Source organism: Vidua chalybeata, chromosome 24 (genome assembly GCF_026979565.1).
Source record: "Vidua chalybeata isolate OUT-0048 chromosome 24, bVidCha1 merged haplotype, whole genome shotgun sequence".
In the NCBI taxonomy this organism is placed as follows: Eukaryota; Metazoa; Chordata; class Aves; order Passeriformes; family Viduidae; genus Vidua; species Vidua chalybeata.
Window position 1 is genome coordinate 6,613,927 of NC_071553.1, and position 24,324 is coordinate 6,638,250.

At 53.3% G+C, this 24,324-nt stretch overlaps 1 protein-coding gene across 2 annotated transcripts in view; it reads right to left on the reverse strand.

Moving 5' to 3' along the window:
• The window catches only part of KCND3 (potassium voltage-gated channel subfamily D member 3), a 105,221-nt gene that overhangs the window by 19,926 nt on the left and 60,971 nt on the right, over positions 1-24,324 (reverse strand). For both annotated transcript variants that reach the window (XM_053963860.1, XM_053963859.1), the window contains exon 3: positions 5,371-5,533. In XM_053963860.1, the coding sequence (XP_053819835.1) occupies positions 5,371-5,533 (163 nt within the window). The remainder of the gene's footprint in view (positions 1-5,370; positions 5,534-24,324) is intronic.

The following is a 24,324-nucleotide window of genomic DNA, read 5'->3' on the forward strand; positions in this document are numbered from 1 at the left end:
TTCCCAACCCCATCCCCTGCTGGCACTGAGTCATGTTCTGTTGCTGAGCTCTCCTAAGACAGCTCCAGTCACTCTTTCTGGCCCTTCTTTTCCACGCTCTGAAGTTCAGTAACCCACCTCCAAAATTTAGGGTGTCAGCTGAAAACCAGAACATTTCAAAGCTGACTCCCCTGCTCTGTAGCAAATCAATTACTCCAATGGCCTGGTTATTGACAGGTGTGTGGGCTGTCTTCCTCACGGCTACGGGGATGACACAAACCCAGCGTTCAGCCTTCCCCAGCACCATCCCCTCCCTGCTCTGCTGCTGCTGCAGCTCCCCGAGGCTCTGGAACAGGCTGTTCCTCCGTCCTCCCGAGGAACAATCAGACATTTGTGTCCCTGCTCTTCCTCCCTTTTGGCTGGAGCCCCTTTTAAGCATCTCCATAGTTACCTCCTCCTCGGCTGCCACCATCTCCCGAGGAGATGGAAGAGCTCCCTGCATCCCCTTCCTCTCCTGCCCAGCGCCCCTGCCTGCTGCTGGAGCTGGGATGGACGCTTCCATTCACCCCCCAGACAGCGTGGCCACTTCCCTGCCTCACCCCACGGATCCCTCTGCCCTCTCACAGCCTGGGATGCAGTTTGCAGCTCGATATTAGAGTCTTATGTGGGAGCAGCTCTACGGAATTATTCTGTCCTGGTAGTCCTCGCCTTGCCTAAATCTGTGTTTGGTTCTCTCCAGGAAGCTTGCAGCCTGCAGGATGGAATGAGAAGTCTGCCTCAAGCCTTTTGCAGCACGTTGCTTGTTCTCAGGGAGCCAAAGGGCACCAGATAATAAATGAAATGAATTGAACACCCCGAGAGGCTGCAGTCGTCAGAAGCACATTTACTGCAGACTTGAAACCAAGCGCTGTGATTACCCAGCGTTTGGATTTGTTGGCAGCTTCAGTGCAGCCCCTGTGGAACGCAGCACTGAGGCCATGCCAATCCCCCTGGGATTCCCAGCTACTCCAGCATCTCGGCTCATTTAGCAAACCTAACTATTCCATGATAAATGCACTTCAGGCAGGGCTGGGTTTTTCTTTTTTTCCCACAGCATCTGAGCATTTCCATTTCTCCTGATGTTGTGGGTACCCCATTTTGTGAGAGGCCACCCTTTGAACCTTTGCTTTCCCCCAAGCTGAGATCCAGAAGAACCCTGCTGAATTTTCACCCTCGGGGCTCTCCTGTCCCCCCCCGTGCCACCCCCAGCCCCCCAGCCACGTCCTGCTGTTGTATTGTCCTGTAATGTCCCTGTTACTGTACTGGGGACAGTGCCACTGTGCCTCGGGACTGTGCTCGCCCCTTCTGCAGCTCCCGACAATGAGCTGCTCTCCTTCCCCACTGCTGCTAAAGGAGCAGCATTTCAGGAGCTGTCAGCAGCTGCCTCTGCCTTTTCTTGCCAGGGTGGGCAAGTGGGAGGTGTTGTCCTCCACCCAGCAGCAGCTCCTGTCTCCTTCTCCTCCGTGCTGCAAACTGAACACAGCGAGAGGGGCTCCTCCAGCATCATCTGAATTACAAAGTCATTCTATTGTCAAGCCTTTTAAGTGTCACATTCTCTTTTAAATCCAAGGCTGTGACATTCACTGAAGAACAGCATGTTTCAAAGTCAGGAAGGTCTATTCTTAGCACATCAGTCAAAAAAGGGGGGGGAAAAAAGAGTCTTTGGGGAAGAAAAAAACACAACAATTTTACCAAAATGAACCTTGTCACAGATGATCAATTCATCTCCCATTCACACTGACCTGCTCCTTGCTGCACGCCAGAGGACAGAATGTGATGCCACAGCGCAATGAATTAAGATTTGCCAGATCTCCTGGTAATTAATTGTCTCACAGTACAGGTTTGGCAAAGAATAATTTATCTTTAAAGCAATTAGATCACTGGTAGTTGGGTTTTGTGTTTTGTTGGGTTTTTTTCTTCTCAAGGAACATTTCTCCTCAGTTAGTTGAAGAATAGATGCTGATGAGTAACAGCCACCTCCTGGTATTTTATTCACGTTACTTAAATACCTCTTCCTGCTAGACCAGAGCCCCCTCAACAGTTGAGAGGCAAAGTTAGGACTGAGCACAGCAGAGCCAGAGGGGCTGGGCTGTGTTCTGGATTTTGGAGTGCAGCCCCTCAGAAGGCCCAGGGCTGGAGAGCCCAGCTCCTCTCACACCCCAGCCTTCCAGCTGGGAATGTCAATCCAGGCAGCCTGATGCTCTCCAGTACTTCTGCCTTTGTTATTGGTCACTGGAAAATCTCAGGCTGAGTCCATATAAAAAAAATTAATAAGGTCTGTAGCCTTGTCTTGAAATCTACCTGTACACCATGAAAGTTATGATTCTCAAACTAAACAGAACTTTGAAAGCATTTATCCTAATACACGGCCAAGAAACTGCTCTTCAATTCCAAGAGAAGTTCCTGGTGTGCTAAGGGAAGGCACCGCGTTGATTCAGAGCTGTCTTCCAAATTCTGATGTAGGGAGCTTCTGCTGGTGGCTTCTTCATATTCAAGGACTGAGAGAGCAAAGAGATTTTCCCAACCTTCTTGAAAAAGCCAAGCAATTGAGATGGGGGCAGAGTTTTAACTGTTTCTGAAGATGGGATTCAGTTCAGGGTGGGATGATGCTGGAACAAGCGTGGTATCAAAGCAGATCCTTAATGTCCCCCTGCACATCCTGACCAGCTCCAGGGGGACTGTCATTAATGTGCTCCTCTCTCTTTCCTGCTTTTTAGTATTCATGCAGTGCTGATCATGTGAAAATTACTCACACTTCTGACTTAAGAAAAGTTTCTTAACTGAGAAATTCCACCAATATCAAGGGAATTAGAAATTCAAATGGGGGGAAATTATACACTGTGTGTGTCAATACAGCAAACCTTTATAAAGGCTGCAATCAATCACACTGGCACCAAAGGTGGTGGCACTTCTGCCTGTTACCAAGTGGGTCACAGGCCAGTGAATAAAAGGAAAAGCTGAATTGGAGGAAGAAAGCTTGGTTTGCTCCTGGAGAGAGGGGCTGCCCTGCCCAGGAGCACAGCCCTGCAGGCAGCTCTGGAGCCTCTCTGGCTGTGACCCGGGCTCTTGCCTGGCCCATTGCTCTGTGCCTGGGCTGTGGAGCAGCTTCTGTCTCTGTTTTGGTGCTGCTGCAGCAGAACAAGAGCTTTCTTTCAAAGTCTTCAGTTCTTGAAATGGGCTGTTGGGCACTGTCCCCTTAAACCTCTCCCTGAGCCTCCCTGTCCTTCCCATGCCTTGACACCTCCCCTGTTCCTGTGCCAGGTGAAATCCCAAATCCTCGCACCTGGGTGCAGCCTCCCTGTAGAAAACTCACTCTGCAACGGCTGAAATTCACTGAATGAAAGCTCTGATCCACCCTGGATCCCACTGCCAGCTGCTAGAGAGCAGAGCACGGCACAGAGTGGCCTTTGCCATACCTGTGTCCTTTTACCTTTACCTGGACCCTTCTTTTGTCTCTGCTCTGTTGTGTGTGATCAGATCACACACAAAGCACCTCCCCTGCCTCAGTGTGCCGTGTCAAACCTCAGGCAGGGTTTGTACACCCAGCAGTGACTTGCTGAGGCTGCAGCTGATTCCTGCACAATTCTCTCTCTCTGCTACTCCCCTTTTGTGTTTTGACTGCCAAATTTTGTGGTTTTGTAGGTCTTGTATCTGAGCTCTCTGCTGTCAGCTCCCTGAGATGCAAGAAGCAGGCACAGCCCAGATGCTTGCCTGAAGCAGAAATAACACATTTTTCTACTACTGTTCTCCATCAGGTCCCCTGAGTCTTGAATTTCTGGCAGACAGCATTCCATAGGGAGAAAAAGAACCTCAGGCCTTTGGTTTGCAGTTGTTGTAAAAACCTGATTCTGGCTGTGGTGTAATTTAGCAGATTGAAATAGAGATCTAGCAAATCTGTTACACTCTCTTAGTGACTCAGTGAGCTTCCACTGGCAAAAACTGTTCAGAATTTGGAATATTCAGTAATCCCTTCACATTTCCAGGGGCTTTTGTGTATTCCCAGTGTTGCAGTCACACTTTGAGGGGTATGTGTGCTGATAAGTGCATGTTGCTGGATGGGTGGATTTGAAACTACAGAGAGACAACAAGGAGCGAAGCAGGCAGGAGGATAAACAGCTCCTGGGGACGATTTCAGGGTTTATGTGCACACAGCTATCTATGTGCTTCAGACAACTGTGTGGGAAAGGTGAGTAATAACAGCCCTGTTGCTCCTGATGCCAAAAATACTCCGGCACAGCTGTGCAGGAGTGAGGACTGAGCTGGAGCATGTCCATGGGGGCACACTCTGCTTCCAAGGCAGGATGTAGAAATTATCCTGGTCGGACTTTGGGTCAGCCAGGGTTCCAGTTTGGTGGGATCATGCGAGTTTATTGTCCTTGTGCTAGAAATGAAGTTATCATCTGGGTGTAATTTTACAACATATAATAGGAGAATTTTGTACAAGAGTCCGTCCAGTTGTGTGTGAGGTTTGCACATTAACCTGGTGTGAAATGGCTCAGAGCTGGATGCCACTGGAACACTAGAACACGTGTAGGGGGGTCTGCAGCTGAAATCTGACAGCAGTGGTTTTTCAGACCACAAGTCCGGGAGAAAAGCCAGGCAGGAATCACTGTGGCATCTTTTGTCCCATTTTGGGGTGTGTGTTTTGTTTTGGGGGGACTGGCAGTTCAGTCCCCCCCTTGTTCTGGGCAGTGGGTTTCCATCAGTGTCAGTTGCAGGGTGGGAGTTTGGGCATTTCCTTTGTGTTGTCTGTGCTGTGCTTGGGGCTGGGGGGGTTTGTCTATGGTGAAAGCGACCCCCAATGCCTGGGAGGAATGAGCTCTGAACTCCAATGATTTCAGAAGGCTAATTAATTACTTCATTATACCATATTATACTATAACTCTATTACACTAACTAGAACTATCACTAACTAGAAAACCCCAACTCTCTGCTGAGTCACTCGTGGATCCAGTTGCTCCCTGAATCCAAACACCATCACCAGAATCCAGTCAAGCCATCACCTCAGGTACACAACCTCCAGACCACATTCCACATGGGCCAAACAGGAGCAGCAAATGAGATAAGAATCGTTCTGATTCTCTTTTCTCTGCTTCTCTCAGAGCTTCTCTCAGGAGAAATCCTGAGAAAGCCAAGCCTCTCTGTGTTCAGAGGGCATTGTGAATTCCACGGTCTGTCCCGTGCCCCTTCCCCAGAGCCCTGGGGGCGTTGGCAGCTCTTGGCCAGGGCGTGGGACTGGTTTGGGGCTGGTTCTGAGGGATTACCTGAGCGTGCAGGGGCTGAGCAGGACCTGCCCGGGCTGCGGGGGTGGGAGGTGGCCCAGGAGGGGCCGGGCAGGCGGGGGTCACTCACCTTCTGCGCCCGGCGCTTGTCGGCGCGCTGGTTCTGGTGGTAGATGCGGCTGAAGTTGGAGACGATGACGGGCACGGGCAGGGCGATGACCAGCACCCCGCTGAGCGAGCAGATGGAGCCAAAGATCTTCCCCGCGATGGTCTTGGGCACCATGTCACCATAGCTGCGGGCACAAACACAGAGGAGGCCCCTCCTTCAGAGCCCGAGCCCCGGAGGGGCCCTGGGCAGGTCCCTGGGGTGGCACCGGCTCAGAGCCCCCTGCCAGGGACAGCTCCTGGGGCTGCTGCTGCCACCCTGGGCTGGCCAGGGCTGCTTGGGCTGGCCAGGGCCACCCTGGGCTGGCCACAACCACCCTGGGCTGGCCACAACCACCCTGGGCTGGCCACAGCCACCCTGGGCTGGCCACAACCACCCTGGGCTAGTCACAACCATCCTGGGCTGGCCACAACCATCCTGGGCTAGCCACAGCCACCCTGGGCTAGTCACAACCATCCTGGGCTGGCCACAACCATCCTGGGCTAGCCACAGCCACCCTGGGCTAGCCACAGCCACCCTGGGCTGGCCACAGCCACCCTGGGCTAGTCACAACCATCCTGGGCTGGCCACAACCATCCTGGGCTAGCCACAGCCACCCTGGGCTGGCCACAGCCACCCTGGGCTGGCCACGGCCACCCTGGGCTGGCCACAGACACCCTGGGCTGGCCACAACCATCCTGGGCTGGCCACAGACACCCTGGGCTGGCCACAACCACCCTGGGCTGGCCACGGCCACCCTGGGCTGGCCACAGACACCCTGGGCTGGCCACAACCATCCTGGGCTGGCCACAGACACCCTGGGCTGGCCACAACCACCCTGGGCTGGCCACGGCCACCCTGGGCTGGCCACAACCATCTTGGGCTTGCCACAGCCACCCTGGGCTGGCCACAGACACCCTGGGCTGGCCACAGCCACCCTGGGCTAGCCACAGCCATCCTGGGCTAGTCACAACCATCCTGGGCTGGCCACAACCATCCTGGGCTAGCCACAGCCACCCTGGGCTGGCCACAGCCACCCTGGGCTAGTCACAACCATCCTGGGCTGGCCACAACCATCCTGGGCTAGCCACAGCCACCCTGGGCTGGCCACAGCCACCCTGGGCTGGCCACGGCCACCCTGGGCTGGCCACAGACACCCTGGGCTGGCCACAACCATCCTGGGCTGGCCACAGACACCCTGGGCTGGCCACAACCACCCTGGGCTGGCCACGGCCACCCTGGGCTGGCCACAGACACCCTGGGCTGGCCACAACCACCCTGGGCTGGCCACGGCCACCCTGGGCTGGCCACAGACACCCTGGGCTGGCCACAACCATCCTGGGCTGGCCACAACCATCCTGGGCTAGCCACAGCCACCCTGGGCTAGCCACAGCCACCCTGGGCTGGCCACAACCATCCTGGGCTGGCCAGGGCTGCTTGGGCTGGCCAGGGCCACCCTGGGCTGGCCACAACCACCCTGGGCTGGCCACAGCCACCCTGGGCTAGTCACAATCATCCTGGGCTGGCCACAGCCACCCTGGGCTGGCCACAACCACCCTGGGCTGGCCACGGCCACCCTGGGCTAGCCACAGCCACCCTGGGCTAGCCACAGCCACCCTGGGCTGGCCACAACCATCCTGGGCTGGCCACAACCATCCTGGGCTAGCCACAGCCACCCTGGGCTAGCCACAGCCACCCTGGGCTGGCCACAACCATCCTGGGCTGGCCATGGCTGCTTGGGCTGGCCACAGACACCCTGGGCTGGCCACAACCACCCTGGGCTGGCCACAGCCACCCTGGGCTAGTCACAACCATCCTGGGCTGGCCACAACCATCCTGGGCTAGCCACAGCCACCCTGGGCTGGCCACAGCCACCCTGGGCTAGTCACAATCATCCTGGGCTGGCCACAGCCACCCTGGGCTAGCCACAGCCACCCTGGGCTGGCCACAACCATCTTGGGCTGGCCACAACCACCCTGGGCTGGCCACAACCACCCTGGGCTAGTCACAATCATCCTGGGCTGGCCACAGCCACCCTGGGCTGGCCACGGCCACCCTGGGCTGGCCACAACCACCCTGGGCTGGCCACAGCCACCCTGGGCTGGCCACAACCATCCTGGGCTGGCCACAACCACCCTGAGCTGGCCACGGCCACCCTGGGCTGGCCACAGCCACCCTGGGCTAGCCACAGCCACCCTGGGCTGGCCACAACCATCTTGGGCTGGCCACAGCCACCCTGGGCTGGCCACAACCATCTTGGGCTGGCCACAGCCACCCTGGGCTGGCCACAGACACCCTGGGCTGGCCACAGCCACCCTGGGCTAGTCACAATCATCCTGGGCTGGCCACAGCCATCCTGGCCTGGCCACAACCACCCTGGGCTGGCCACAGCCACCCTGGGCTGGCCACAACCACCCTGGGCTGGCCACAGCCATCCTGGGCTAGCCACAACCACCCTGGGCTGGCCACAGCCACCCTGGGCTAGTCACAATCATCCTGGGCTGGCCACAGCCATCCTGGGCTAGTCACAATCATCCTGGGCTGGCCACAGCCATCCTGGGCTGGCCACAGCCATCCTGGGCTAGCCACAGCCACCCTGGGCTGGCCATGGCCACCCTGGGCTGGCCACAACCACCCTGGGCTGGCCACAGCCACCCTGGGCTGGCCACAACCACCCTGGGCTGGCCACAATCATCCTGGGCTGGCCACAACCATCCTGGGCTGGCCACAACCACCCTGGGCTGGCCACAGCCACCCTGGGCTAGTCACAACCACCCTGGGCTGGCCACAACCACCCTGGGCTGGCCACAACCATCCTGGGCTGGCCACAGCCACCCTGGGCTAGTCACAATCATCCTGGGCTGGCCACAGCCATCTTGGGCTGGCCACAGCCACCCTGGGCTGGCCACAATCATCCTGGGCTAGCCACGGCCACCCTGGGCTAGCCACAGCCATCCTGGGCTAGTCACAACCACCCTGGGCTGGCCACAGCCACCCTGGGCTGGCCACGGCCACCCTGCCCTGCCTGGCATCTCAGCTGACACAGCAGGACCCCTGTGCAGAGCAGAAGTGCTGCTCAGGACGCTGCTGGCTGGCTGAGTTCACGCCCTCACTCCTCTGCGCCCGCCTCTCCAGGCAGACGAGCTCCAGCAAACTTCAAACTCTGCATCTGCTGGGGAGCAGGCTCTCATATATTTTCATTCCCTGGTCTCCAGGTGCAAATGAGGACTGATTTACACTTCCATTTCAAACGCCAGCAGTTTCCCTGCCATCTGCACAGTCAGAAATTTGGGGGTTGTTCAAAGTCTGCCTTCAGTAAAAGGTGAATTCTCAGGGATATGAGACCAGCTGAAAAATATTCATACAAAGCTCTGCACTGCGTTGGACCCAACAATCTTCTGCTGTAATTTGTGTTGCATAAAGAGCATGTGGAGCTGCTGGAGCAAGTGCAGAGGAGGCCATGGAGATGCTCTGAGGGCTGGAGCCCCTCTGCTCTGGAGAAAATCTGAGAACTGAAAATGGAAATCTAGACAAGCCCCTGGTTGCTATCAGACAGTATTAGGGATTTCTGTGGTTATCTTTGAGGTGTTCTGGTGCTTGGTGCAGAAAATGTTGAAAAGAGAAATGATTTATTTCAATTGAGGCTTTATTTTTACATCTGATGTCAGTCTATGACCAACAAAGAGCTTTGAGGGGAAAAGAGTTGAGCTAAGAATAATTTACACCCAAGAGGAAAAACAAACATTTCAAAACACCTTTTTTCTCAGCTGAACTTCTTGTCCCCATGCAAGAACTTGTTGGCATGAGGGGCTGAACAAGAGCAGGACTCCTTGCATGTCAAATGCTCCAGGCACCATGAGCCAAGGTTTATTTATCCCCAGCAGAATCCTTCTCCTGCCTTCACCCACACCAAAACCCCTCAGAACACCTCAAATCAATAGATTGCTCTTCATGTCTATTAACTTTTTAGCTGCTGCTTTATGCAAAGATCATTTCAAAGCTCTTGCTAAGTGACAAGTTCTTCTACCTCATTTAACACTGCTCAAAAAAAAAAAAAAAAATCTCACTCTTCTCCTGCTGGCCCTTAACACAATAAGGCTGAAAATTAATCATATGCCTCAAACATGATCTCAGTGACCTGGAGCACGGAGCAAAAGCCCTTCTGTGCATTGGCAGAGAGTATAATAATAAGTGTCTGGCTCGCAGTCTGTCTCAGGGAGTTTTGCTCTCACATGCAGACTGAGAGTTACCTCATTACTGGGCACTTCAGAGAAGGTGCTTTAAAACACCTCCAGGAAAGATCAAAGCCTTGGGGCAGGAAGGGTTTTGTGGGGAGATGGAGAGCTTCATTTGCAGAACTCCTGGGAGAGGAGCTGCCCCGAGGAGCTCTGCAGTGCCTGGGGACAGCAGCTGGCACTGGTGACACTGGGCCCACTGCAGCTCTCCCTGGAGGATTCTCCTGGATCCCTCCTCTGGGGATCGGCTGCCTGGGACATCAGGCACTGGGGGGCATCTTCTGTGGCCTCACTGGGCTGACCTGTGGGGTGCAAATGTCACCCTGAGGTTTGGGAACGCCTCGGCTTTGTTTATCAGAGGCAGAGCCAGCCAGAGCTCGGTGTCCGTCCCCCTGCGCTGACTGAGAGCCTCCCTTTGACTTTGCCAGGCCTTGGGACGAGCCCTGAAGCTGCTTCTGCTCCTCTATTGACATCCACAGCTCCTGCAATATTAATTGCTGGAGAGACTATTTCTGTCCTGATGCTACCACAAGGTACTAATGGCCCCCTGGCATGTTTAGGTCAGGTACAGTGCCAAATAAACTCAGCTATTGGATTTCAGTTAGTGCTAATTAGACACTTCAAACCAAAAACTTCTTTTCCCCAGACTGGAATGAGAGAACTCAACTTTCCCATTAATTTATTTAGTGAAAGGCAACTTGTCATCTAAAAAACTTCTACAGAAAGTGCACTTTAAGCAATTCATCAATAATCTCATTAGAGCAGCGAGAAGGTGGAGGAGCTGGGTGATGATCACCATGCAGAGGGGCCGAGGGGTGTCTGAGCTGCGTGGACACAACAGGAGCTGTGAGTTCTGGGGGGTTTGGGGTGACCTGCAGTTAATCCTTGCCCCTTCCTGTGCCTGGCTCCCCACTGAGGAGCTGGCCATGAATCCCTCCTTTGTTTGGCTGGGGGGTGCTGGGTGCTGCAGGGCAGGAGCTGCCCCAGGAGCTGCCCCAGGGCAGGAGCTGCCCCAGGAGCTGCCCCAGGAGCTGCCCCAGGAGCTGAGATTTAAGGTCCTTCCAAGCTGGAACATTCCAGGGCTCCTTGCTGTGCTCCCTGGCTGTGCCAGGTGAGATGCACGCACCTGGGGAAGGTGTGCCAGTGTCAGGGGAGCTGCCACATCCCTTCGGTGCTCCCTGCACGCTGGCAGGAGCTCCAGAGCCCCCACACAGGTGCATCCCGTGTTCCCAAAGGCACAGCTTGGGTTTGTCCCCCTTTCCACTCCTGCTGTCCCTCAGTTCCATTTCCTGCCAAGGGAACACTCTGAACGCCCAGACTGATCCACTGTACACACAACATAAACTTCAACTAAATCCCTGCACAGGCAAAAAAATCCCTAAAGAGGGGAAGCAAATCAGAAATTGACTTCTAAGTGGTCTCTCTTTAGACTGGAAAACACTGCATGCAGAACTTCAATTTTATTTTTCTGTTATTTCTCATGTGACTTCTGTGTTCTTTGGCTAGAAAAGGGGTCGTATGTCACTCACCCTAATTAGCAGCTATTAGTCTTGACAGCATAATGTGCTGTTGTTTTTCTGCCTGCCAGCACAGAGGTGTCATCAAACAGAGGTCACAGCTCCCAGCCCGGTTTTAGCCACAGAGGTGTCTGGGCGCTGCTCAGGTCCCCAGCTGGAGACAGCAATAAATAAGGTGCTGAGGAGCTCATCAAACGGCTCACTAAAAATAGCGCTCGCGGCTCTCTGCTGGTCCTGCTGCTCTCTGCAGCATCCTGCGAGCGGGCAGGAGAGCAGCGGGGACAGCTCCTGGCGCGGGGACATCGGCAGGCGCGGTGGCAGCGCCGTGCTGGCCCCCTGAGCCTCGCAGAGGATGCTCCTTCCCTGCAGCCTTTCCTTGGCGCAGCTTCTCCTGCTGGACGGGGCACAGAGAGAGCTGGCAGCGGCTGCTGGGTATGAAGTGCCATCAGGCTCCGTGGTGCCATCATACCCTCCGTGGGCTCCTCTGGGCAGGGGGAGGGCTCTGAGCTCTCGCCGGAGCCTTCTCGCCTCCAGGTGAGCACGCCCAGCTCTCCCCTGACTGATTCCAGCCGCTCTGGGGTCCCCCAGGAGCAGTGTGGGGGGACAGCACCTTCCTGCTCACCGGCAGAGCTGTCCTTGGGCAGAGCAGCCCCAGCCCTCCTCCCCTGCCCCTGGGGGTGTTCAGCCCCTCGGAGCAGCCCCCAGAGGGTCCCGGGGTCCCCGGTGGCCTGGGGGAGGTCCCGGGGCCAGCACAGGGGACAGTGGTTCATCCACCCCGCAGTCAGGCCGAGCTCTGTCAGTGTTTGGGAGGTCAGGGGACACTGGCTGCCCAGGGTGCAAATCCGTGTGCTTCTCACAGCCAGGGAAGCTGGAACGGCTGCTGGGGCTGGGAGCAGACACCAGGCTCTCCCTGGGTCAGAATTTGTGCCTCACACGGCACTAACAGCTCTTGGGGAGCTGCTTTACCTCTCCAACCTTTTGCCCGGGACAGGAGAGGCAAAAGGAGATTTTGCTCCAGCCCGTAAGGGTCTGCTTTTAGGACAATAGGGCCAGGATAATCTCATCCTGTACTGCACAATGGACCATGATTGTGCAAGAGCTGGAATGAAGCATGGAATTAGCACGTAGCTTTCCAGGTGCAAGAGATCCCTTTCTGTACTCCATTCACTCGGCAGCGTTGTGTTCACACAAAGGAGAGGAAAATGGCCAGAATTCAGCTCGGAGGTTTCAGTGGCATTGCCAGACTGTGAACATTGCACCTGACAGCTCTGCCCCTCCATTTCATAGGTGCAAGTCTGAGGTAATCTTGCTGATGTTGCTTTGAGCCCCCAGTGAACTAATGATTGTGTCACTTCCAATAATCCAAGGGGAACAGAAGCAAGCACTGCTCGTTCCTCTCCATGGAGAAAGAGCAGGGAATCAACAGCTGTGCCAGGGGTACCTGCATCTTTGGTTTAGGGTTTCATTCAGCATTCCTCATCCCCCTGCTGGAAGGAGCCCCCAGAGCTCACCTGTGCTGCTCTGCCACCGAAAGCTTTGGGCTGGAAGGGACTTTAAAAAGCCATTTATTGCCTGCAGTGAGCAGGGACATTTCCCACTGCCTCAGGCTGCTCAGAGCCCCATCCTCCCCACCTCCAGTGCCTCCAGAGGTGTCCAGCTGCGTTCTGGAGAATCCCAGGAGCACACAGTGGTTTGGGCACACGTGGGGGCCCCTGGTGCCTCCTGCAAGGCTGGGCTGTAAACAGAGCCACGATGGTTTGAAGCAAGAGAATCTGCAAACAGGCTGTCAAATGACAGCCTTGAACAGCAAATCAGCCGTGGCCAGGGAAGTACAGAGCCTATTTCATGCTAGGATTCTTTTACATTAAATATACTTATTTTCTGCCTTGTTTGGAGCTGGGCACTTCCCAGCTGGGTATTCAACTGCGAGATCTGGCATGGTTTCACACTTCTGTTTTCTTTTCCCCCGGCATAATTCATTTGGTGATGTTTTCATGGATGCTCTAGAAATTCTGCTGCAATTCCGACCCTGAGCCAAGCTGTGAGGGATGAGGGCTGGAGATGCCTATCAGCTCTAGCAGCAGCAGCAGCTTATCTTCAGCACTTGGATTCACTTTGATTTTTAGCAAAGCTGTGGTCAGCAGTTGCTTAGGAGGGATTTTCCAGGTAAAGTTGCCTTTTTGATATTGTTCTGGTTATAAATTTGTATTTCTTACTGAGTTTTGTGTGATAAAAGGGCAGAGATGTGTTTAAAATTGTCCTCCTCTGAGGAGAAGCAAGTTCTGTTGCTTCTGTAATGGTGAGCATCAGGAAGAGAGGCAGGTTGTTCCCTGATGGATTTCCCAGGGTAGCCTGTACCAGCCCTGTACCAGCAGAGCCAAATCAAGGGAGAGCTGAACTGGGAGCCAGTTTGGGTTGCTCATTGCTCCAGCTGTACAGAAAGCTGACCTGTGTGGCAGCACATCCTTCTCTCTCTCAGGATTTTTCATAGAGCAGCACAGAGGGAAGAAAGAGAAAACAATTTCTATTTCTGCTCCTTGTTTTCCCATGTGGAATGTGTGTGGAGAATTGTTTACCTGGGGTGATTGCTTGGTTGGATTCTGGTGAGAATTGTTTGGGCCTGGTGGCCAATCCAACCCAACCCAATCCAATCCAATCCAATCCAATCCAACCCAATCCAATCCAACCCAACCCAATCCAATCCAATCCATTCCAATCCAATCCAATCCAATCCAATCCAACCCAATCCAACCCAACCCAATCCAACCCAATCCAACCCAACCCAATCCAATCCAATCCAATCCAATCCAACCCAATCCAATCCAATCCAATCCAACCCAACCCAACCCAACCCAACCCAACCCAATCCAACCCAACCCAATCCAATCCAATCCAATCCAATCCAACCCAATCCAACCCAATCCAATCCAATCCAATCCAACCCAATCCAACCCAACCCAACCCAATCCAACCCAACCCAATCCAATCCAATCCAATCCAATCCAATCCAATCCAATCCAACCCAATCCAATCCAATCCAATCCAACCCAATCCAATCCAACCCAACCCAATCCAATCCAATCCAACCCAACCCAATCCAACCCAATCCAATCCAACCCAATCCAACCCAATCCAACCCAATCCAACCCAACCCAATCCAATCCAACCCAATCCAATCCAATCCAATCCAATCCAACCCAACCCAATCCAATCCAACCCAATCCAGCCCACCTGTGGCTGGACTCTCAGAGAGGGTCACGAGTTGGGAGTTATATTTGGTAGTTAGAAAAGCAGGTTTGTAGTTTTAGTATCCCCTTTAAATAGCATATGAATGGATTCTAGCATAGTTCTAATAAAGAAATCATTCATCCTCCTGAACTGGAGTCACACATCAGCATTTCTGCCCACTGGGTTTGCCTGCATTTCCAATAGTCCTGAGAGCAGCTGGTGGCAGGAACATTCCTTCCAACAGCAGCAGGCCCTGCCCAGGGGAACAGGAGTGTTTGTGAGGACGCGGGAATAAACGAAGGAGGTTATTTAACACGCAAAGGGTGGAGAATACTTCATGTATTAGCACACTGCTTCCATTTATTCCTCCGGGCTTGGATCAACTTCTCAGCCTGTAGGCAGTTAAAACAGATGGTCTGAATTTGGGTAACATTCAGGCCTCGAGTTGAAGCTAAAAATGGAATTTCATTGGCAAGAAAAGTAGGTCAGAAAGCTAAAGCCCCTAGTCCTAAAATGATGAAAGGCTCCTAATCAAGTGTTCCCTATCACCATTCACTGAAGGGAGCAGGGGAAGAAATCTCATCAGAGAGCTCTGCAGGAGGGGTGGCAGAGGGAGAGTGAGATCCTGCTCCCTGAGGGGCCTGTGCCCTGCAGCCCTGCTCTGGGGACAGCCAAAACAGGGAAAAAAGGAATGCTGAACTGTTGATCCAACAGCTCTTCAGAGAAAAAGCGGGCTTTACTTCCATGCAGAATCAATCTTTTGGTTTATTTATGTTTTACCCCAGTCAGTGAGGGACTGATTTGGGGTTTGTTTATGTTTTACCCCAGGTCAGTGAGGGACTGATGTGTGGTTTATTTATTTATTTGGGGTTTATTTTTCCCCAGTCAGTGAGGGGCTGATTTGGGGTTTATTTATGTTTTTCCCCAGTTGGTGAGGGGCTGATCTGGAGTTTGTTTCTCTGCTTTACCCAGGTCAGGGCAGGCTGCAGGGCCAGCTCTGGGGTCAGCAGCTCGGGCAGGGCCCTTCCCAGCCCAGCCCACCATCCTGGGGTTCCAGGGAGCAGCACCTGGCATTCCTCCAGCTGGAATTTCTCCTTGTGACCCAAAGCAACACTTGCAGCCTCCCTGTCTTGCACAGCCACCATGCTCGAAATGTGAGGAAAACGTCCTGAGTATTACTGTCCATCTGATCCAGGCATCTGGCATGAGAGCAGCTGAGTGCTGCTCAGTAATGCCCACTTTTTAAAAAGTGTTTGTTTTAATGGAAAATAAAATGTCCCAGATTAAGGCATTATTTATTTCTGGCTGCACACACTAAAGGCCTTTTAAATTACCTCATTCATTATTAATTCAAGAAGAATCCTCATATTACTCAGAGTGAAAACCTTACACAATTACCTGCTCAGAGAATCCTTTTTTTTTTTTTTTTTTTTTTTATCTTAACTCTCTGTAAAAGGAATCTAAGGAATCTTTTTGGAGAACATGCAGGCTGGAGAGGGCAGGCAGTGCATTGAGCAATTAGACTTTTCTCCTAATAGCAGGGCTGAAGACTCCCTGCCCTGTCTTAAATCCTTAACTGTGGTGTCAGCTTAAAGGAAATGCTGGGTTTTTGCTTTCATTTTAGCCTCATCTTTTTCTTTTCTGTCTTTTTAAGCAGCTTGAGTGTCCATGCTGAGCCATGTCACATTCCAAATGATCCACATACTGTGCATTTTAATGAGCTGCTAACACTGATTATACAAAAAGCAATCTCAGAAATATTTACTGAGTCAAAAAAAAAAAAGCCTATGGGGAACTAATTAGCTTTTTAAGAATTGGCTTTTTGAAAGCTTCAGACTCTGGAAAAGTTGAACTTGGAATCAGTTTCAAAGAAGTTGAAGGAGTGACTGGAAGAAAAGGGAGTGAGTTGTAATGGAGTATTTGTAACAGAGTATTCCACGTCCAGGCTTCTCTGTACAGGCCAGAAGATGCACTGGAAGCTGAATATATAATAAATAATATAGAGAGAGAAGAAATGCAATTATAATGCAGAGAAAAGCCACGCAATGCCTGGATCTTTTGTCAGGTTTCTGCAGCCTTTCTGAGGGTTGATCAGAGAGGGACAAAATCTTTGTCCCTCTGTCCCTGACCAGGTCCCTGACCAGGATTTCTCTAAACAGTGATATTGGAACTCACTGCATTCCAGGCTCAAGAAAATTCAGTTGGTTTGGCACAGAGCTGATTAAAGTTTCCCTTTCCCGAGATGTAAAATGCAATCCAAGGTCTTCACATTCCCTGAATATTTACTTCTGTCCTTTCCAAGGGAAAGTGATCCTGGTAATGGGACATTTGTCATCAGATGGTAACAGAGAAAAGGAACTGAGAATTCACTGGCCAGGCCTGCACTGCAGGGACAGGAGGGCTGCAGGAGCATCCCGCTGCAGTGAAGCTGCAGGAACTCTGCGTGCAGGCTGGAGAGAAGGGACAAATCCCGTTAATAATGGGCCACCTGTCAATCCAGAAACTCAAACACGGGCTGCTCCCGGCGGGCTGGCTCCGTGTGCCCAGGATATCACTGAGATCGGGCAGATTTGGAGGTGCTGCCCTTCAGTGGAACCCCAGAGGATGCTGCAGATGCTGCCAGGGTGGGGGAGCAGCTGGGGGTCCTGGGTGTCTGTCAGAGCCCTGTGAGGGCAGCAGGGACAGTCTGTGGGCAGTGCTGAGCCTCTCCCCTGGCAAGGCACAGCCAGGGGCAGGGGCTGCTCGTGCTGTGCTGCAGGGATTCCATGGAACACCACACTCCATAGGAAGTTCATCCTCAGAAGAGTGTGGCGGCCAAATCAGCAAATCTTTCTGTTCAGGGGGAAGCCAAATGCTCTGAATGAGCCCAGGATTGGCTCCTGTTCCCCCTGGGAGCAGCAGGGAGGAGGAGCAGAGCTATCCCTTCCCTTCCCTTCCCTTCCCTTCCCTTCCCTTCCCTTCCCTTCCCTTCCCTTCCCTTCCCTTCCCTTCCCTTCCCTTCCCTTCCCTTCCCTTCCCTTCCCTTCCCTTCCCTTCCCTTCCCTTCCCAGTTTTATTTTGTTTCAGAGTTTTTTCAAACATGGACTAAAGGACCATGCTCACACCTGTCAGTTTCACCTGAAATGTTTTGGATTTTAGTTAGGAAACAAAACAATTGAAACCACAAACTTTTTAAGTGAAAGTAACAAAGCCAATCAAGAATAGAGGCTGGTTTGTGAATAGTTCCATTTCCTTTGTCTGTATTTGATTAAAGCCACCTCAGACTTAACAGGATTTTTCTTTCAAATAGAAAGAAAATCAAGAAGAAAAATAGCCCTGCCTGGAAGTCCCTGTTATTTTCTTCTTCCTTGGAGTGTTTTATCACTCTCAGCAAAACTCAGGCGCAGCTGTCGGAGTTTGCCCGTGATGGACGGTGTCACCTGAGCTCTTCCTGTCACGAGCTGCCGGAGTGCCAAATCCCCAAATTCCCTTTGGGAGCAGCCAGCAGCACCCAGGGCACACCCACCCAGCCCTGCAGGGCAGTGCCGGGGCTCTGCTGCCCTGCCAGGGGAGGAACTCTGAGCCAGGGGGTGCCCTGTGTGCCAGGGGGTGCCCTGTGTGCCAGGGGGTGTCCCTGTGTGCCAGGGGGTGCCCTGTGTGCCCTCTGTGTGCCAGGGGGTGCCCTGTGTGCCAGGGGATGTCCCTGTGTGCCAGGGGGTGTCCCTGTGTGCCAGGGGGTGCCCTGTGTGCCCTCTGTGTGCCAGGGGGTGCCCTGTGTGCCAGGGGGTGCCCTGTGTGCCAGGGGATGTCCCTGTGTGCCCTCTGTGTGCCAGGGGGTGTGCCTGTGTGCCAGGGGGTGCCCTGTGTGCCACAGAGCGTGCCCTGTGTGCCCTCTGTGTGCCAGGGGGTGCCCTGTGTGCCCTCTGTGTGCCAGGGGGTGCCCTGTGTGTGCCAGGGGGTGCCCTGTGTGCCAGGGGGTGTGCCTGTGTGCCAGGGGGTGCCCTGTGTGCCACAGAGCGTGCCCTGTGTGCCCTCTGTGTGCCAGGAGGTGCCCAGTGTGTCACAGGGGGTGCCCAGTGTGTCACAGGGGGTGCCCAGTGTGCCACACAGGATGTCCCTGGGTGCCCCCTGGTTGCCCCCTGGGTGCCCCCGGGTGCCCCTGGTCCCTGCAGGTCACAGCCGTGCCCCAGGCCCCTCTCCTGGGGTGGCACTCCCAAAGCTGCTGCTGCACTTTCGGCCTCACCAGTGTGTTTCTCCCAGATGGGAAAGCAGGCAGCTTGTGCTGAGAATTAAGTTGCTAATAAAAATAATTAGTACACGAAGGGACACTCACCAAAATCAAGGCCTGCTTTGTTTCTCTACGTGTGTGAGAGCTGCATGAACGGGAGCAGATGATCAGAATAAATCACTGGGGCTCTCAGGACCCAGCTGAACGATGCTTCTTGAGTCTCTGGGTACCTCAGGCCCTGTGCCTTGTATTCCTGCATTCCAGCAGCCAGATTTTTATGCACATTCATAAGTATTTGATAAGAAAACGAATCACTCAGCTGTCTGGTTTGTTTTCTGGTGCCATGACTACACGGTGAAATTACCATTTTGCAGCTTCCACCAGTAAATCTTTTGTCTAGTCCTAAATCCCCTGCCTGGCCCTCCCCACCACGGCGTGTACAGTTGGGAGATTCACAGCTTCCCTGTCAGCAGGTTTTATTTTCTAATTCCCTTCCTGTCCTAGCAGATTTTTCATCATTACTTGCACAGCCTCAGATTCAAACCATCATCTGTTCCTTCACTGCCACGTCTGCTGTGAAGAATTTCCCCTTTCCCCCCTCGGCCTTTCTTTTCTCCCAGATGTCCCAGGAGGAGGGTGAGCATTCCTGAGCATTCCTGAGCATTCCTGAGCTGTCCTGAGCACTCCTGAGCATTCCTGAGCATTCCTGAGCACTCCTGAGCATTCCTGAGCATTCCTGAGCATTCCTGAGCTGTCCTGAGCTGTCCTGAGCTGTCCTGAGCATTCCTGAGCATTCCTGAGCACTCCTGAGCTGTCCTGAGCTGTCCTGAGCATTCCTGAGCATTCCTGAGCACTCCTGAGCTGTCCTGAGCTGTCCTGAGCACTCCTGAGCATTCCTGAGCATTCCTGAGCTGTCCTGAGCATTCCTGAGCTGTCCTGAGCTGTCCTGAGCACTCCTGAGCTGTCCTGAGCATTCCTGAGCATTCCTGAGCACTCCTGAGCTGTCCTGAGCATTCCTGAGCTGTCCTGAGCATTCCTGAGCATTCCTGAGCACTCCTGAGCTGTCCTGAGCACTCCTGAGCTGTCCTGAGCATTCCTGAGCACTCCTGAGCTGTCCTGAGCTGTCCTGAGCATTCCTGAGCACTCCTGAGCTGTCCTGAGCACTCCTGAGCACTCCTGAGCATTCCTGAGCTGTCCTGAGCACTCCTGAGCACTCCTGAGCACTCCTGAGCATTCCTGAGCACTCCTGAGCTGTCCTGAGCATTCCTGAGCACTCCTGAGCATTCCTGAGCTGTCCTGAGCTGTCCTGAGCATTCCTGAGCACTCCTGAGCACTCCTGAGCATTCCTGAGCTGTCCTGAGCATTCCTGAGCATTCCTGAGCACTCCTGAGCTGTCCTGAGCACTCCTGAGCATTCCTGAGCATTCCTGAGCACTCCTGAGCATTCCTGAGCACTCCTGAGCTGTCCTGAGCATTCCTGAGCACTCCTGAGCATTCCTGAGCTGTCCTGAGCATTCCTGAGCATTCCTGAGCACTCCTGAGCTGTCCTGAGCACTCCTGAGCACTCCTGAGCATTCCTGAGCACTCCTGAGCACTCCTGAGCATTCCTGAGCACTCCTGAGCTGTCCTGAGCTTTCCCCCTGCTGGGGATGCCGAGTCTGCCTCCCTGCCTCCACCAAACACCTGCTGGGAATTCCTGCCCTGGCAGTTTCGGGGTGCCCATCCTCCCTGCAGGCACCAGCCACTGCAGATCCCTGCCCTGGGATCTACCCTGGCACTGGTGGGCAGCAGCCTCGTTTCCCAAGGTCAAAGCAAAGCACAAAACCCCTAAAACAAACAGCCAGGAGCCCAGGTCTGCAGCAGGCTTTTTTTCTTGTTGCCTTTGCTGTGGAGGAAGGAGGGGTGCCAGGATGCAGGTGCCTGGCAGCGTGCCCTGCAGGAGCTGGGCACCTTCCCCACGCCAGGGATTTCTGTCCTGGCGGGCACAGGGGCTCCTGTCCCTGTCCCTGCGGGTTTGTGACAGCTCTGAGCCCCCACAGAGTGGCACAAGCCAGCAGGAGTCCCTGCCAGGCTGGCCAGGCCTCGGGGAGAGCTGGCTGCCAGGGGTTTGTTTCTCTGGCTGTTTGGGGGATTTCTCACAGAACAGGCCGGGGTGGGCAAGGCTGGAGAGGGCAGTGAGGTGCCCCAGCAGCAGCACCCGTGTCCAGCACTGGCCCTCTCCTCCAGGGCCACATCCACACGATTCCAACACTTCAGGCATGGAGAGCCCACCCTGCCCTGGGCAGCCCTGCCAGTGCTTGGCAACCCTGAAGGAATTTTCCCTGATATCCCACCTGAACCGCCCCGGGCTCAACCCGAGGCTGTTTCCTCTTGTCCTGTGGCTTCCTACCCGGGAGAGGAGACTGATGGGAATAAGTGGGAAACAGAGCAGATTTCCCACTGCTCCTGGTTTGGGAAAAGCAGCGGCTGAGCTTTAAGCTGCCGGATTCAGCACGGATTTCCTCTGATTTCGGCACATTTTGTGCCTTTTGTATCCCGGGGCAGTTAAGCCCCTGCAAGTCTAAACCCTCTTTTATCCAGTGCTAGATCAAAAATGCCTTCTAAAAATATCTCCCATTTGAGCAGTTCTTAGGGGAATCACCTTTTCCTCATTTTGAGGAAGATGGGAAGAGAACAGGAGACATCCTTCCCCAAACTGAGGAGCTGCTGAAGTCCAGGATAGAATCCCAGAATCCCAGAATGGTTTGGGCTGGAAGGGGCCCTAAAAATCATCCCGTACGGGGGGCTTGGATCCAACATTTGTGCAGCTACAGGTGTTTGTCCCTAAAAGGTTGGATTTCGAGGTCTTTTCCAACCTTTATGATGCCCTGGGCTTGGTTCTGGCTGCTGCAGGAACCCGGGCAGTGCATCCCGACTGCTGCTCTCCTGGGAGCAAAATTTTCTTGCTGTTTTTATTTTTAAAATGAAATCATTTCCTGTTAAAATGAATGGGTGGGTTCAGGCTTTAATGGAACCAGAGTTTTTCCAGTAAAATGAGCCTTATTCCCATCATTGTGCTTAATAATTTTATTTCCTGTAGGAACTCTGTCCCCTGAAAAGAGAGGCAGAGCTCCCCTGCCCACCAGTGAGAGTGGCAGGTTTGATATCCTGGCAGGAAAATGAGGCTGAAACTCGGGCTGACTTCTCAGAGCTCACGTACCTCCAGCCTTGCTGGAATTTCTGGGTACGAGCTGGGAAGGTTTTGTGATTTTTGTTTTATTTATTTAGTATAATGGTTGTGCTTTGAACAGGAAAACAGTCTGATCCTTGTCTTTTCTCTGTCCTGTCTAAATCTCATCTGTAATGCCAGAGCAGCCAAAGTTCCTTGCCTTGCTGCTGGAACAGACTGCTTAAGCACTAAGCCCTGGTAATCCAGTTTGTTTTCCTCCCAGTAACTGTAATGTGAAGATCTGCACAGCCTGTGCCTGATGTAAGCACTGAGATCATGACAGTGCTCCCAAATCCTTTTATTTTAATATCTATTCACTTGATAAACTTGACGTGTTTGTCCTTCACCTGTCATTCCTAGCAGGGGGTTTAGCCCCCCGGCAGATCCCCATTCCTGCCTCTTCCCTTCTGCCCGGAGATTTCTTGGCACAGGAGCCCTGGATTGGTGAAGGGAGAGGCTCTGGGGGTGGCACTCGGGGCTCTCTCTGTGGCCTTGGGCAGCTCTGTTCTCCTCCAGTCTCACCCAAAACTGAGGAGCAAGCCTTGCCTGCCCTGATCCCCAGAGCTGCCTCCTGCTCTTTGTCTGAGGGACTCTGCTCTTTGCACTGACACTGTCCAGTCACTCTTTCCACAATCATTATTTACACTTAGATTAAGCATTCGTATTATTCAGTTCATGGCATTAATAATATCAAAAGGCCATTTTATACAGCATTTAAGATCAGAATTTCCTATTGGAAATCAATGAGAACATCTTCCTAAAAAGTCAGTGACCTGACTGTCCCTTCTTATATAAGAGGTGTCTATATTTATCAGTGCTGATATCAGCTGCTGGGGTTACCTGGCTGCTCATGGCTCGCACACAACCCTGAGATGTGTTTCTCTCACAGCCAGTTCCTGTCAGGAGAGGGTGACTTTCACGCTGCACCAAGATTTCAGATGATTCCTGTTTAGATTTAAAGCAGAAGCCTGCAGATGAAAGGCCCCAGCATTCATTAGCAGCCCCTGGCCAGGACACTCTGCCACAGGAGGGGCTGCTCCTCCCCAGTGCCACTGCCAAGGTGGCAGCAATTCCCTGCTCAGAACACAGCTCCAGCTCAGGGAGAGCCGTGATCCATCCCAGCCCTGCTGGAGGGACACCTCCACGTGCCCTGACAAATCCAGAGTCCCAGCAAGGATGTCAGGTGATCAGTGCCCCTGGAAGCAAGGCCCCTCTCTTCCTGCTGCAATAAATCTGTGTACATTGCACATTTGTCCTCTGAAATCACAGAGGAATCGAGGCTCTGCTTGCTGAGTTTTGTGTTTATCTGCAAGTTTTTATCCATACAGAGGTATATAGCCATACATCTATCTCCTGTATCTGATTTAGTCTGCGGTGTAATCAGTAAAAAATTGCAGGACAACCTCATCACCTGTAAGCATTCTATTGGGAAAATGTGCAGCGCCAGCAGGAATTCAGATTAAAGATGTTAAAAAGAAAGTATCTTTTCATCAGTGCTTTCCTCCTCATTAAACACGGAGTTTGCTCATAAGCATTCACCAAATAAAAAGGGAGAAATAGGTAAAAGCAAATGCTCTGCAATTAAGTTCCCTTGAATTTCCCCAGAAGGTTCACCTGAGCTTAATTTAATATCCCCTCCTTCCTCCCGAGCCACCTGTTTGGCTGGGCTGGAAACCAGAGCGTGAGCAGGGGGGTCTGTCCTGCAGGGGGGTCTGTCCTGCAGAGACCAGAGCGTGAGCAGGGGGGTCTGTCCTGCAGCCCCGCTGGGGGGCTCAGACAGAGCCCCTCACCCCTGCAGGGGCTGCAGGAGCTGCAGGGGCTGCAGGGACAGAGCCCCTCACCCCTGCAGGGGCTGCAGGAGCTGCAGGAGCTGCAGGGACAGAGCCCCTCTCCCCTGCAGGGGCTGCAGGAGCTGCAGGAGCTGCAGGGACAGAGCCCCTCACCCCTGCAGGGGCTGCAGGAGCTGCAGGTTTCCCTTTGGAGCAGGAGCCTGTGCTGGGGCTCAGGTGCAGCACAGGGTCTCACCTGAGTGAGCTCCACCGAAGGGCAGGGCTGGGGCCAAGTTAGACCAAGCTCAAATCTCTGTGAGACTTTTTCTTTCCACGTTTTCTTTTCCTTTTGCATGCCAGTGTAACGTTCTCTGCCTCTGTACTTGCTGGTATTTCAACATTAGGTGTGGCTTAACAAATACCACTTTTTTTAATCAAAGTAAAATGTCAACAAAATCCATTCCCTGGAGGCTGCTTTGATGTTTCACTTCTCCAGTTTACACCAGGGCAGAAGAAGTTGTTTAATTTTAATATTTAATATTCATAAGGTGTTAGTTCACTGCTGTTTCAGATGTAGACTCCTGTAAGGTTCTCTGGGCAAGTAAATGGACTACTTTGACTTTCAGGGATTTTTCACACATAACAAACTCTGTAGAGAAGTAAGGGCTGGCCTTCAGCTGGGCAATTTTCGAAGTGCATTTATATTCATGAATTGTCTGGCAGCTGCTATTTCACAGCCACAGGAGGTGCTGAGATTTACAGGGAGAGGGGAGGGA